This window comes from Maylandia zebra, linkage group LG1, assembly GCF_041146795.1.
Source record: "Maylandia zebra isolate NMK-2024a linkage group LG1, Mzebra_GT3a, whole genome shotgun sequence".
In the NCBI taxonomy this organism is placed as follows: Eukaryota; Metazoa; Chordata; class Actinopteri; order Cichliformes; family Cichlidae; genus Maylandia; species Maylandia zebra.
The window spans coordinates 45,253,700-45,268,842 of NC_135167.1; the positions used below are offsets into that span (position 1 = coordinate 45,253,700).

Sequence of the window (15,143 nt, forward strand, 5' to 3'; positions counted from 1 at the left end):
AGGCTAAATTACAAGCACCGAATTATACTAAAACAGCCGTTTGGGAGCTTTAAGATTTGGCTCTTTTGTGGGAGCTGAAACTTTGAAAAGAGCTCAAACAGGCTGCTGAGAAACTGCTTCATTGATTTCTATGCGTTTGTCAAAGCAAAAAATAAAATCAAAGAAACTCATACCGTCTGAGAACACTTTCCCTCCTACCCTGGGGGTGGCACTGCCGCCGGGTTCAGAGTTCAGTCAGATAACAATTTCCGGCGAGTTAGCCGGAAGTTGGAGCAATGGCCGACGTGAGAATGGACGATGACCTGTTTGGTAGCATTGTGTTTGCAGAAGAAAGGTGGGTTTAGTGAATAGATGCTGCTTCCTGTAGCAGTCTGAAGCTCAGTTTCGTTGTTTCACAGGTTCCGAGATGAAGGCTACCGGGAAGGTTTTAAGAGGGGGACCCGCCGAGGGCTTCAGGACGGCCGCAGACACGGAGCTTGTCACGGGGCCCGGCTGTCCTGCGAGGTGAGGACAGGACCCTTAACTGCGTGATTCAACGTGAACCTCCGGGTGCTCAGAGAGGTTTACTGTCTGTTGTCTCTGACAGATGTCCTTCTATTACGGCTTTGCAATCACGTGGAAATGTGTCCTCCAAAACAACATAGATGGCAAATCAAGGTAGGACCGCCTTAAACACGATCCTCCAGCCGTTCCCGTGCTGCTGTTCATCGCCACAGCTCAGCTAGTACAGGCGCTCTGCGTCTGTGAAACTCTGTGATCGCCATGTTAATCCCGAATAACACAGCACCGTGATGAAGTGCTAGTTACAGAGTGGACTGAAACCTGTTCAGGATCCGTGTATCGGGCTCTGTTGAGCAGGTGTAGTTACAGGAGATAGTTCGCATTGTTTCTCTCTGATGCTGCTGTGAGTGTTAGTGCTCTTTTTAATGCTCCGGAGGCAGTGTGGCAAATGTCAACGCTAGACTCAAATATCCCTAGAAAATACAAAATGCATTTTTTACAGGACAAATCCAAACCTACATGGCCCGATGTGACAAAACGATTCCTCCTAAGCTTAAAAGTAGGTTTTGCCAGTTTGCAATGAATCGTTTGCAGTATAACTGGCAGTGAGTCTGGCACGTTGCTGTGAAGGAGTTTCAGCCTAATCTTTGTAGAACTGTAGAATGAACAGCCTGTTTAAAGTCGTGACAAAGCATCTTAATCTGATTTAAGTCACATTTTGACTAGGCCACTCCAAAACCGTTCAGTGGTGGACTTGCTGCTGTGTTTGGCATTATTTGGCATTGTCCTTTAGGAGTTTCTGGTAGAGAACAGAGTTCAGGCCTCGATTTTTATCCAGGTCCTAAAGCAGCCCCAGCCTGCCACACTACCAACACCATGTTTGACTCGTGTTCTTTTTATGAAATGAAATCATCATTTACAAACTGCGTTTTGTATTTATTTTAAGCATTTACTGCTCCACTCCTTAGGAAAGAAGTTATTTGTTTCACCTGGTCATCACTCTTAGCTGCAGTGTGTGGAATTGTTACAGCTATGTCAATCCAACTTGTGTGCCATCAGAAAGCGTGTGAAAGCACTGGACGCCCTCCTTGGAATGATCCAAAGCTCTCCTCTTGATGATCCGCACTCTCAGAAGCTACAGGATGACATGGGCAAGCTTCGAGCTAAGTTCAGACAGGTACTTGATTTCTTGTTTTAATCGGAGCGGAATGAAGGTTTTTGTGGAGCCAGTGACATGATATGAAATCAGACTTTGCTACTGTCACTCACTGGTTTGTGGATGATCGCTTTAAAGCCTTGAGTCTGAGATTTTGGTTTTTCTCTATTTGGACAAAAAAAGAGGTTTTTTTCTTCTTCTTTTTTTGAATCAGCTAGCTATTGGGCTTGCTAGCTAGCCTGGCTAGCTGCAGTTTGCTGAGCAGTTGCACTGTGCAGTAGGGCTGCTCGATTATGGCAAAAATGATAATCACGATTATTTTCACTGAAATTGAGATCTCGATTATTTGACGATATTTATTTAACCCTTACGACCTACTATAGAACCAAGTCCGCCAGAGCTTATATTACTTTTTTACATGCTGTAGTGCCATTTGTGGGAGCATTTCAAGTTGCTATACAATTGATATAGCCCATATTTTAATAATATGTATGCATTAAGTCCATAGTAACTACATACATTGGGGCGACCGTGGCTCAGGGGGTTGGGACGCGTATCTGTAACCGGAAGGTCGCCGGTTCGATCCCCGGGCTCTCTGTCCTGGTCGTTGTGTCCTTGGGCAAGACACTTTACCCTACCGCCTACTGGTGTTGGCCAGAGGGGCCGATGGCGCGACATGGCAGCCTCGCTTCTGTCAGTCTGCCCCAAAGCAGCTGTGGCTACGACTGTAGCTCCCTCCACCAGTGTGTGAATGTGAGAGTGAATGAATAGTGGTATTGTAAAGCGCTTTGGGTGCCTTGAAAAGCGCTATATAAATCCAATCCATTATTATTATTATTATTATTAATTGCAAAAAAAGTGCAATAAACTACAAAAAAATTGAAAATCGTTTTTGGTTTTGTTTACATATATTTCTACTTGGAGAAATTTAAGAGGTTTATCCCTCAAAACTTTAAATACAAAAAAGTTGCAAAAAATAGTTTACAACAACAGGAAATTTATTTTGAGTGCCTTCATAGTTTTATTTATTCTTATATACTGCAGGAAAAACAAAAAACAATCCTATGATGCAAATTTGCAAAGAAAACAGCATCAAAATAAACTACCGTATTTTCACGACCATAAGACTCACTGTACTAAAAGGCGCAGTCTCAGTTATGTGTGCCATTACTGTATTTAACACACACATAAGGCGCACTGGATCATAGGGCACATACAAGTACCGTATGCGTATTTAAAAATGAAGCGGGAGCAAACCTGAATTCGGTACCTTACTCACATTTTTATTACCAGTAATCGTCATCATCAACAACACACAAGCATACAAGTGTGCGTATTTAAAAATAAAGCAGGAGCAAAACGAAGTTTGGTACTCACATTTTTATCATCAATCAAACCCATCGAAGTCCTCATCCTCTGTGTCTGAATTGAACAGCTGCGCTAAATCTCCATCAAACATGCCAGGTTCACTGTCTTCACCGTCAGAGTCACTTTCCGTGCCGTGCGGCTCCTCGGAAACGATGCCGGCTTTTGCGAAAGCTCGAACAACAGTGCCAGCAGACATGTTAGCCCAAGCATCTACAATCCATTGGCAAATTGTGGCGTAACTCGCCCGGCGTTGCCATCCACTCTTGGTGAAACTGTGGTCTCCATCAGTCATCCATCGCTCCCAGGCCGCTCGCAGCCTTACTTTGAACGGCCGGTTCACACCGATGTCCAGCGGTTGGAGTTCCTTTGTCAGGCCTCCCAGAATGACAGCAAGCTCACAGTTCATTTGTTTCACTAGTTTTTTCACATCGGCTGTGAGATGGGCACGCATAGAGTCACAGATCAACAGCGATGGTGATGCGTGGAAAAAACCACCTGGTCTCCTTACATACACCTCCCTCAGCCAGTCTTTCATCATTTCCTCATCCATCCAGCCCTTTTCATTTGCCTTAATGATGATTCCTGCTGGAAACTTCTCTTTAGGCAAAGTCTTTCGCTTAAAAATCACCATAGGCGGCAGTTTCTGTCCATTAGCATGGCAGTCAAGCACAACAGTAAAAGAAGACTTTTCGTGCCCCGTTGTGCGTATCGCTACCGTGCTGGTCCCCTTCTCCACAGTGTGACTCACCGGGATGTCAAAAGTGAGCGGGACCTCGTCCATGTTTGTGATGTGGCTGGGCTGGATGTTTTTGTCGCCGATGTGTTTGCTGCAGTAGGAGCGGAAGATGGCCAGCTTTTCCTTATAATCCGCTGGAAGTTGCTGCGCTACCGTAGTCCTGGTCCGGATGGAAAAATGGCACCGTTTCATAAAACGAAAGCACCAAGACGGACCTCCTTGGAAATGTTCAATGTTCATCTCTTCAGCTAGTGAAACTGCTTTTAGCCGAATGGTGACCGTCGAAACGCTTCTCCCGCTCGCTCTTTGCTCGATGATCCACCGCTCGAGTCTTTCCTCCAACTCGGGCCACCTCGCCTTATGTCCGTGGAAACTCAGCTGCGTTTTCTTGACCTGTCGGAGCTTGTTTTCCAGCTTCCTCCATTTGCAAACCATCGATTTGTTAATCTTAAATTCTCTCGCCGCTGCTCGATTTCCATGTTCCTCCGCGTAGCTGATGGCCTTCAGTTTAAACTGTGCTTCATAAGCGTGTCTCTTTGCCATTTTCAGGGTTGTTAAAACAACGATGTCCTGCATAATGCACATACCTGTTCTTTTATACAGGTATGTGCGATTGTCCGGTATATACGATCAACGCCCACACTTCACCCTTTAACGTTCTCATGGTGTTCTCTACTACGTCCTCCTTACAACACATAGGGCGCACCGCGCTATAGGGCGCGCCGCACTTTTTGAAGAAAATCTAAGACTTTTAAGTGCGCCTTATGGTCGTGAAAATACGGTATTTCCAGCAGTGCAATTCGACTTCTCAGCATCCCAGCAACTATTCAGAAAAGCATAAAGTCAGACATGACTTATAAAAACACCAGTATAGGCTCTTAAGGCCTACAAGTAAAAAACTACATTTTCTGCGAAAGTGACGTCACTTCCGGTTTAGGGCAGGAAATGGCGGACATGCGATCGTTCGCACTGACGTCTGTTTCACTGTGGGAAGTGTTACGAACAGCTGATAGGATCGGCAAAGCGTGTTTCTGGAATATTATGTTTTTGTTCCTGCAAGAGCTTTTTATGCAGTTTTTGCAAAGCTATATGTGGAAGGAAACCGTGACCGAGGACAAGCTGATGGCATCAGATGTAAGTACAACTCCTCCGGTTTCATATGCAAAACAAATTATTGTGCTAGCTTACACGGTTCAGGTTCTACAGGGATTTAAAAATAGTTACACAAAACGGAGCGTGCCGCTCTGACCGGCTTTAAAGGGTTAACAATGACTTTAAAAAATAATATAAAATAGTGTGCAACACCACTGAAGTTTTTTTACCTCTCTTTTCAACCAACAGCAGTCACTCTCCTCTCCAAATAACTTCTGCTTAGCTTTCCGAGCTTCCCTCGGGTCCTCTTAATCAGCGGTCTCCAACCTTTTTTGCGCCACGGACCGGTTTATGCCCGACAATATTTTCACGGACCGGCCTTTAAAGTGTCGCGGATAAATGAGGGAGGGGCTAATAATCGGCTCCGTCATTTTTAATGATCGTTGAAAGCCCAGATCGTAATCGTGATTAAAATTCGATAAATTGAGCAGCCCTACTGTGCAGCACAGTTCTTGGTTAATTAAAGATACCTCTGGTGTAGTTTCTCAGCTGTCTCCTCGTTTCCCTCTGTGTGTATAGCAGATGAGGCTACAGTGTCACCTGATTCAGTGTTTTCCATATTTTCTTCACTGCTTTTTTGTTGCTGCTGTGCAGGTCTGCTCTATGCTCAGTGTCCCAGCTGACTTCAAGGATTACATCAGCGTGGCTGAAGGCACTTCATTCTAAGTCTGTCTTGATGGTGAACCAGAGCCGACCCAGCGCCCAGACACAAGGTGGAAGCTGATTTGATGTCAGCCTTGAATGCCCCAGCAGATATGGTCTGCAGTGGATTCATCTGAATGCTGGGAGTGTGAGACAGTGACAATCAGACAAGAATTGTGTGATCTTTGATGATGTAGAAAATGTACTGTCACTACAGACCCAGAAACAGGAGTTTGATTGATTGATTTCCTACAAATTGATTTATTGCAGTTTTTTAGTTGACTACAGAACTAAACATCAGGACAGTAAGGCGGTGAAAGTTGTGTCCTTAAACATGTAACATTAGATTTGATGAAATAAATAAGATTCTTTTAACTAGATGGTTGCTCTAAGCCCGACCTTCCCAAAGTGTGGCGCCCGCCCCCTAGGCGGGGCCAGAGCCATTGCAGGGGGGGCGCGGTATGAAAAGGGGGGAAAACAACGCTTGGACACTGCCAGCACCGGGCGCCCACACAAACGCAAAGCAGGAGATGAAGCGTCGCTGAATATGTTTCCAAACCAACTTCATTCTAAGCCAAAGACTAGAAAATCTGGTGAAGCAAATCTTCCCTTTGGCTTCACCTGCACAGGTGCTGAGGTAGGTCTCCCTGCAGGGTTGGTTTCCGCTGTTCAAATCACAGACAAACAGGATCCCACAGCTGTTTATGTTTTTGAACCCATTTTGCACAGAGAGGCATTTTTTGAAAAATGTATTGATGCAATGTTGAACATTATTACACAGGAAACAACAACAACACATAAAATAATGACAGCGTGACGCCTCTGCCTTTGTAAATGGAGGGACAGTAACTGCGTGTAAAACCTGCAGACAGTCAGATTAACAGTATTTCGTCTCTATCATTCTGCAATTCATCTCATGTAAACAATAACGTGGCCACAGCGTGACGTGAATAAAGGCGCATACCTTTGACGCTGCGTGACCAACTCTGTATTCCTCGTCCACACGGAAACGCAAAAAAGGAGTTTAAAAAAAAATCTCAGTTTTGAGTCGAAACGCCGTTTAACGTGGACGAAACAGCTGCGTGTTCAAAATCACCCGTGTAGGTGCGGACACAGCGTAAACGAGTTAGTAGTTTATTTTATTACTACCTGTAATTTATTGCTGTTTACTTGTATTTGCTTAACTGTTTACTAAATGTTTGAGGTGTGAAATAAACAGCAATGGAGCAAAATATGGGCGCGTGTGGTTGGAGGGTGTGTGTGTGCGCGGTTGATGAAGGTGATAAAGTACATTAAGGTGAGGTTTTGAGGGTGGAACATTCTGTTGAGGAAATCGGATGAATTCACAGATAAATTGTACATCAGTGTTAAGATCAGCTTGACCTTCAGTATGTGTTTTTTAATAACTGTTCTTACAGTTTTTGGACCACGGCCTTCACTGAATGAAAGTGCCCGCTGCAGCGTGTCGGTGTCAGCACGCTACAGTTGTTTAGAAAGGAGGAGCATAGAGGGTATGTTACTGAAGTAAATACAGTGGAACCCCGACTTACAAATACCCCATTTAACGAAAAATTCACGTTACGAAGGCACTGAACGGCAATATTTCTGCCCGTGTTACAGCAAAATACCCGCGTAACGAAATCCGCTGGCTCTGATTGGCTGAGCCCAGAATGCCTACAATGCCTTCCGAATCATGTGACAACCTCTTGGCTTTCGTACTTGCGCTTCGCTGTTCCACTTGAACCACGTATTGTTGTTGTTTTTTTGTTTTTGTTTTTTTAATAAACTTTATTTAACAAACAATGAGTATACAACATATGAACAGATGAAGTATACAAAACAACAGAACATGTACACACAAAGCCAGGGGAAAAGAAAAAGGTAACAATTATAAGAATACACGCAAAAATTCACATACATACATTGTTTTGAGAGGCTTTTTGTTGGTGGAGTCTGATATTGATTGTATGTACATTTTCACATCCTTAAAATAATGACAGAAATATGGTGTTTTGTTAGTAAACTTACATTTATGGATAAAGAATTCAGCTAAAAGTATTAAGAAATTTATCATAAAAAACATTTCTCATACTTCTTGGGGAACTTAAAGAAACAGAATAAAACATTTTCCCATCGTAAAGAAAACTCCCTTAAAATATGGACAATAACAAAGCTGCTAAATTCCTTCCAGAATCTCTGTGTAAAAGAACAGCACCAAAAAAGATGTCATAGTTTCTGCATGATCCCCACAGAAAGTACAATTAGTATTTATGTCCCTTTTAAATTTGACCATGTAGTGACTGGCTGGATAACATGTATGTCGAATTTTAAAAGAGACTTCTTTCACCTTATTTACAATCAAATATTTATGGGGGACCATCCAGACTGTCTTCCACTTGATATCTGGAACAAATCGGTTCCAATAAGATATTATATATGGGAGAGAGACGATATCTTCTTGGAATAAACTACGTATTCTCTTATTGCTGTTACCAAGTTCCTGTGAAAAGCAGATTTTTCCTATTGGTGACTCAGCTGGATCAGAGAGAGTGACTGAGGTAGAGATCGAGCTGTCAGTGTTTTTATATAACATTAAAGTCCCTGAGGGTATGGCACCAAGCACCATTGAGAATTCCTGAACATTGATTGGAAAATTATATAGTGCAATAAAGTCGTTGTAAGTAAGTAGTTGTCCCTCTTTATTAACCAGCTGAGCCATCAATAGGATCCCATTTTGGAGCCAAGTTTCCAGGAAAAGTGATTTATTTTTCTATAAAATATCTCTGTTGTTCCAGATAAGGTATTTGTGAGGTGAGAAGTTGTGTTTATAAATGAGGGTCCACGCTAAGAGGACCTGCTTATGGAAGGATGAAAGCTTTACAGGGAGTTTCTCAACATTGTAATTACAATTTAAAATAAAAGTAAAGCCACCAAAACGAGAGAAAATATGATATGGTATAAAGTTCCAGATAGAGGTAGGGTTTTAAGAAAATGTTTAGCCCGATTAATTTTGAAAGTGTTGTTTAAAGTAGAAAAGTCTAAGACGTTAAGCCCACCTGATTCGTACTTATTCATCACAACAGTTTTTCTAATATAATGCGTACGGTTTTTCCATATAAAATTAAAGAGCATACGGTCAATATCTTTACTACTTTTCTACGACGTATTGTTGTTGCAGTTAGCAATTAGCCTATAGCCTGTCGTTCACTCAAAAGGCGCGATGGGTGCTTCGACCTACGAAAATCTTCGATTACGAAAGACCCTCGGGAACGAATTCATTTCGTACGTCAGGGTTCTGCTGTACTGTGGGTTATGACTGAATGGACTTTTGAACTGAAATTAATCTTGAGGTGAGTTGATTTGCCTTTTTACCATCACTAAAAGTGGAAATGAAACACTAATGTATGAAGCCTAACTTGCATCATGGCTCTCAGAAACTGACACATGTAGCGCTGTCTCTGCGTCTGGATTTAAGAAATAAGTGCTTCAAGTTTTAAAAACATGTTTAGCGCCTTTTTTCTGTTCGTATGGAACATTCTGTATTGACAGAGGACGGCGCCGGGCTCAATAGTATAAATTAGCCTTTATACATTTAGTGTTTCGTTGTCTTATAATGTAATAGTAATCTGATATGTGTTTGTTAAAGCAACAAGCAACAGATTAGACATGACATTTACAGAAATATGACAATTAGGTTAAAAACCTACGGACAGGCGTGTGGGGGTGTTAAAACTGTGTGATGTGTGTGAGCATTAGTGCTGTGCAAGTGTCATTTCTATCAAAGTGGAAGGAGGCTGCTCCTCCATCAAAATGCACGAAAACAGTAACTGAAATAAATGCACAGAATCACTATATCTATATGTCTTTCTATTTGTTTGTGGTAAGCCTTGTTTAAGTGGTGATAATTATTCTGAATTTCAGGAGCAATACCACACCTCATACTCTCCCCCCGTCGGTCCTCTGTCTATCTGTGCCTCATGCACTAAAACCCACTGTTCTCATTTCCGTGGTTCCACAGTGGTACTAGAGGCCAAGGTAATGCCATCCAGAGGAAGAATCTGGTTAGATACCATATTTCTAAGATTTTCAGGGCCGAGTACAATAACCTCAGACCTAGATGACCTCTAAAGCAGGAATTTAGAGGTCATTCATGTCTTTAAGACATTCCTGCAGTTTAACTAATTGCTAAGTGTTACCTGTCTTCGTTGATAGAAGTTGGGTTCATCTGCATAGCAGTGAAATGCTATGCCTTCTGATGATACAGCCTAAGGAAGCATGTATAATGTAAACAGAACTGGTCCTAGCATGGATTAACCTTCCTATGTGAAGATGACTCTCCCTTTACATGAACAACTTGGAGTCTATTATTGGGAGGTGTGATTTAAACCAATGCAGTGCAGTAGCCTTAATACATATAGTTTGCTCTAATGGTCTAAAGTGATGGCTTTTTAAGTAATTGTTTAACTGCTGCCAGCTCGAAGGCCTGCGTTGTGTAGCACACTAAGAGAGACAGGTTGATCATATTTAAGCTTGAAGCATTAATTAATGGCAGAAGTTCTTTGAACAGTTTTGTAGGAATGAGGTCAAAAAGGTACATTTTACTGAAATTACTGAAGTTAACTCAGAAACATCAATTAGAGAGTCTAAATTAATAACCTTTGTAATTAAAGTAAGAAGTTAATGAAGTCATTACTAGTTAACATTAAAGGAATGATTGGCTCAACAAAGCTACAGTTGAGAAGAGAAACCTGGTGTTGTTCTTATTTTCTTCAATCAATGATGAATATTAGGATTTTCTAGCTTTACGGAGGGCTTTTTAAAAAAATACAAAGCAGTAAGCTACTTAGCTCCTGGCTAATTGATGATCTTCTAAATGAGTGAAACTCCGTTTCTGCTGGTGCGCATTAAATAGTGACAACAGGGAAGAGTGCCACAATCTCCACTAAACGGGCTGCCATGAGTCAGTCTGTGCAGGTAGAGTCACTGCATTGAACTCCCACCTGCACACCTACTCTAGTTACTCTTGCAGTCTGTATGTTTGAATGATTTGGCATGATCCTCATTACATCAGCTGCACACTCCACAGAGGCCCAGAGTTCCTATAGATGTCAAAAATATCTGGAAATGACGTGTTTTTCTTTGGGAAAATAAGACTGAAGGTTACCTAAACAAACTGATTTTTACAGTTTTACATCCTTTATACACTCAGCGCACTCTACAGCCTGGTAACGTGGAAACTTTAAATAAATTGTTACATATAAGGAAACAGCAGCAGACGGTTTCATAGAAGTGTAATTGGTTATTTTCATGTAACAACAGGACCCAGAGTCCACATTATTATCAGCAGATATATTCACTCTGGGGGAAAACAAGTGAAGGAGACCGTCAGGACCAAGCTGGGTTTCTGAGAAACTTTCTTTCATCACCCCTGTCCTGTACCAGATGTCCTGCTGACCCCCTGAGAGAGACATTATTTTAGAAACATCAGGAAACTGTATCTCATCACAGGAATCCAGAAGGAATCCCGATCTTCACCAGCAGCTCCCTCAGAGGGAGCTCTTCTTCAGATCACCACAGGCCCACTGCAGAAGCTGGACAAACCCAGCACTTTATGAACACTGTGACATTAGGAGGACTCACGTCGTTCTCAGATAAAGCACAGAGTCTCTGAACCTTTACCTAATGATGTTATATTCAGTCTTGTGGAAAGTTCTTCCACAAGTTCTTCGATCTAGTTTTATTTAATGCTATCTTAAAAATCTACGTATCATGTCATATTCACGCAGCCGACACCGTTATATGGATGTATAATCGCTTTGACTTTTTGACTTGAACCTTTTCAGTAAAACAGCTAGAAGCACACCATATAGTAGTTTAGCCTTTGTACTTTTTTCATCAGCTAATTTTGGAGTTACTGCAAATTTATTCCAATATTTTAAAATGTATTCAGCAGAGTGAACATAGAGGACTTGTCTGCTGTCACTGGGTGATGCTGAGGGCTGAATCTGAGGGCAGCTCCTGTAATCAAAAAGACAGAAGAATCAGATGTGAAGTTTATCCCTCAAAGCACAAAGAAAGTCTGAGCCTTGCTTGTCTTCACACACTTTAGGATCTGTACAACATTTTATCTTTGGGACATTGGTGCTTTTTAAATGGAGATCTGCAAAGATGAGATGGAGCAGGTTTCCTGGTTCAGTCGTGTTGCTGCATCATGCTTACCTGCAGGCAAACAGAGACAAACATGGCGATATTATCAGTGTTTGAGCTGCTGCCTGAGCTCTGGACAACATATATTAATGCTTGGCATTATTTCTTTCAAATGAAGTAAGCTGTACAGAGTACTGCACATGTAAATGTGTGAAGAATATCTCATTAAGAATAATTCAGATTCATTTTGAAATAAAATATTTGAAACAAACTCACTAAAACTATATACAGAGATCTAAAGAGTCAGTCCTGGAAAATAAAGCCCTCTCACCACCTCCTTCAGCTTATCTGGAGAAGTATCTAGCCTTTTCCAGCCTAGCCAATAGATGTAATCTCTCCAGCATGTCCCAGGTGTATGCTGGGGCCTAGGAAACTAAGAGAAATAACGCTTTTATTCTTCTCAGGTTTGCTGGGAATTGCTTCTTCATTCATGATTCATTCAAATCTTAAGTGTGACCTGCATCCACACTCTGTGCTGAGTTTTGTCTCAATATGCTACAAAATTCCTGATAAGTTAAAGGACAAGTCAGGTCAAATTCAATGCGATCAATTCCATATGACTATGGAACTGGCTTCCAGTAGTCTAATTCCTTGGAATTGTTAGTCTGCCTGCCTATCTATCGGTTCTTGTACTCTCACCCGCGATCAGCTGATTTTGTGAGGAGGAAAATAGTGGCACAGTCTGCAGCGTTGATATGGACCTGGGGCGATTCTAAGATCAGCGCTTTTGGGGGTGCTGAGCACCCAGAGAGCTGCCCAGCCAAGCAAGATAAACTTGACTCGTCACGATGAGACGGCTTCCCCGTCTCTGTCAGTCCCTGCATCCTTAAATGTCTTCAGTTGTCTCCAGTTCTCTCTGACTGTCTCCTTGGTGCATTTAAACCCCTGTTCCTCCCTGTCCTTGTGGTCTGTTTTCTTTGTCTCCATTATCAGTCATCATAATTTTACCATCTCTGTGCAAGTCTGCAAATTTCTTTATTAAATCATAAGATTCTTAAATTCATCAAGTCTCTGGCTGGGTCCTCGTCACAAAACATGACACCACTGTACATTTTAACACAATTTAATCCCACATTCGTGAAAGAAAAACAAAACACTTTTTAAAAGTCTGTAACAAAACCGTCAAATCTGATAAAGGTTATTTAAATGCTGCAAAAGAAGAATGGATTGGAATAAAAAAATACAAATCCTAACCTTAAGTACTGGGGGAAATGATGAATGATGCTCACAGTGAGTAAGAAGTAAACTGACTGCATTTTTTGGATAGAGATTCACTTTTAATGTGTGTGTATAATATAACATAGATACATAAAAAATACACTCCAAAATTAGAAGAGTCCTTGAAATGTACAAATGTACAAAATATTAATAAAAAAATATATAAAAATGGAGGCAACTTTGCCTGTGGTACAATGTATGAAAAGATCTTTACTGCAGATACTTCTATGGCTCTACCGATTTTTTTCTTTTATTTTAACCTATGTCGCCTCACCTTGAGGTTGGCAAATCACTTTTGGTGGTCAACTCTCTCAAGCAGTTTAACAGTTTCTGTTGTGCCTGTCACTGCTCCCTGTCTGTTTTCTTACCTGGTTCTTCCTGACCTTGTACTTTCTCCTCATGTTCCCTCTTTCCTCTCTCCCTCTTTGGACTGACAATCATACACAAATAGATTGTATTCAATTAGATGAAAAAATTACATTAATTTGAAAAAAAAAAAAAAACTATTAAGATCACTAATACAAAAAGTCCTCTCAGTGTACTTTCAACCAAAAGGCAAATAACCAAACCACATGTACATCTAATAAAAGATATAAATATTGAAACACTGATCCAACATTATCCTTTATTGATGGATCATTTGATCTTACACTTTTACCTGAATGTTGCCCCTGGGTTTAATATGGGCACACATGACAAAATAAGCAGCTTCTCTCACTCCATTTCAAACAGGACAGTGGTAACAACAGCAGGCTACGGACAATCTTAAGTTTTAGATTTTAAATAGGCTGTATACATTTCAATGGGAGTAACAGGACAGTGAAATGTTACTGATTTTACTACAGAGCAGGATGGATTGTAGAGTAGCAAACATCGTCGGCAGTAGCGGTCCTAGCCTGTTTGGTGCCCTGGGCGAACATTCCCTCTGGCGCGCCCCCCCCCCCCCCCCCCCCCCCCACATAAAACGTTGTGTGTGTGTATAAATGTGTGTATAATATTAAGGATTGTACATTAAACATAAAACATAAAACTGTTGTCGGAACCATATTGAATTTCACCAGAGAAACACACACACACACACATATAAAGAGAGAGAGAGTATGCATAGTTGTTAGGAGCTGGGTTCTGGTTATGTGGTGTTTTTGTCTGTATGTGTTTTTTTGGTGCCTCCCTTTTTGTATAGGTAGGCGGGGCAGCGAGTCACTGAACCTGGCACACCTGTTACTCATCAGATGCATTCTTCAGAAGTGTTCTTTAGGAGCTACCTGACAGAAGACTAGTGTCAGGGAGTACGGCTGCAGTGACGCGACTCGGCTGACGTCGCAGTTGAATCGCACGGACGAGTGTGGTGGGAAATTTGAAGGTGGACGTTACGGACTGAGTGAATCGATTCGTTTTTGGACTTTGGACTACGGATTAGGATCACGGATAGTGGCAGTTGGCATAAACTGATATGTGACTGGCTGGAATGGCGTCTCTGGTAGATGAGGATTAGGGCTGCCACGATTAGTCGACTAGTCACGATTACGTCGACTATCAAAATCGTCAACGACTGATTTAATAGTCGACGCGTCGTTTGAAGCTTTGTAAGATCACAAAAGACGCAGGAATGAGTAGTAGGATTTAAGAGTGTAATAACGGACTGAAACAGAAGATGGCAGCACTGCATGTACACTTGCAAATTCCAAAACACAATGGAAGTGCTCCAGGACGCTAGGGGCAGTGTTGAGCTCGATTTGCAAAATAAACGGCAAGTTTGTCTGTATGGGACGGTCTAGTCTCCGTTGCGCTTCCCAGGTTGCCTAGCAACCATGATACTAACCGCTGGAAACGTGTCATACAACTTTGTTTGACAGAAATGAAGGAGAACATATTTTGTTAATTTGTTTGTTTGTTTGTTTCTACAAGAGCTTTGTGTGATTTGATAAGTATCTGAGGCTGAGACCACAGGACAGTAAAACATGATTGTTGGGCTTCATTTTTGTACTGAACAGTCATAAAATCATCACATTCTCTGTAAGATTAAGCTCAGCTATTGAACGGCGCATATTTTGAAGTAAAGGCTTTAAAACCAAGTTAGTACAAACATGGCTAATGTCACATAACTTTCCCGACATGTGGCCAACAGTAATGTTTTAATGTTCTTCATTATTAAACATTTGC

At 41.6% G+C, this 15,143-nt stretch overlaps 1 protein-coding gene across 1 annotated transcript; it reads left to right on the forward strand.

Moving 5' to 3' along the window:
* The first annotated feature begins 209 nt into the window (after nucleotides 1-209).
* On the forward strand, nucleotides 210-7,358 carry lto1 (LTO1 maturation factor of ABCE1). The gene is made up of 5 exons (XM_004575586.6): nucleotides 210-334; nucleotides 399-504; nucleotides 587-657; nucleotides 1,561-1,678; nucleotides 5,508-7,358. The coding sequence occupies exons 1-5, from the start codon at nucleotides 276-278 to the stop codon at nucleotides 5,577-5,579; spliced, it is 426 nt and encodes a 141-aa protein (XP_004575643.1). The 5' UTR covers nucleotides 210-275; the 3' UTR covers nucleotides 5,580-7,358.
* The last annotated feature ends 7,785 nt before the right edge of the window (nucleotides 7,359-15,143 follow it).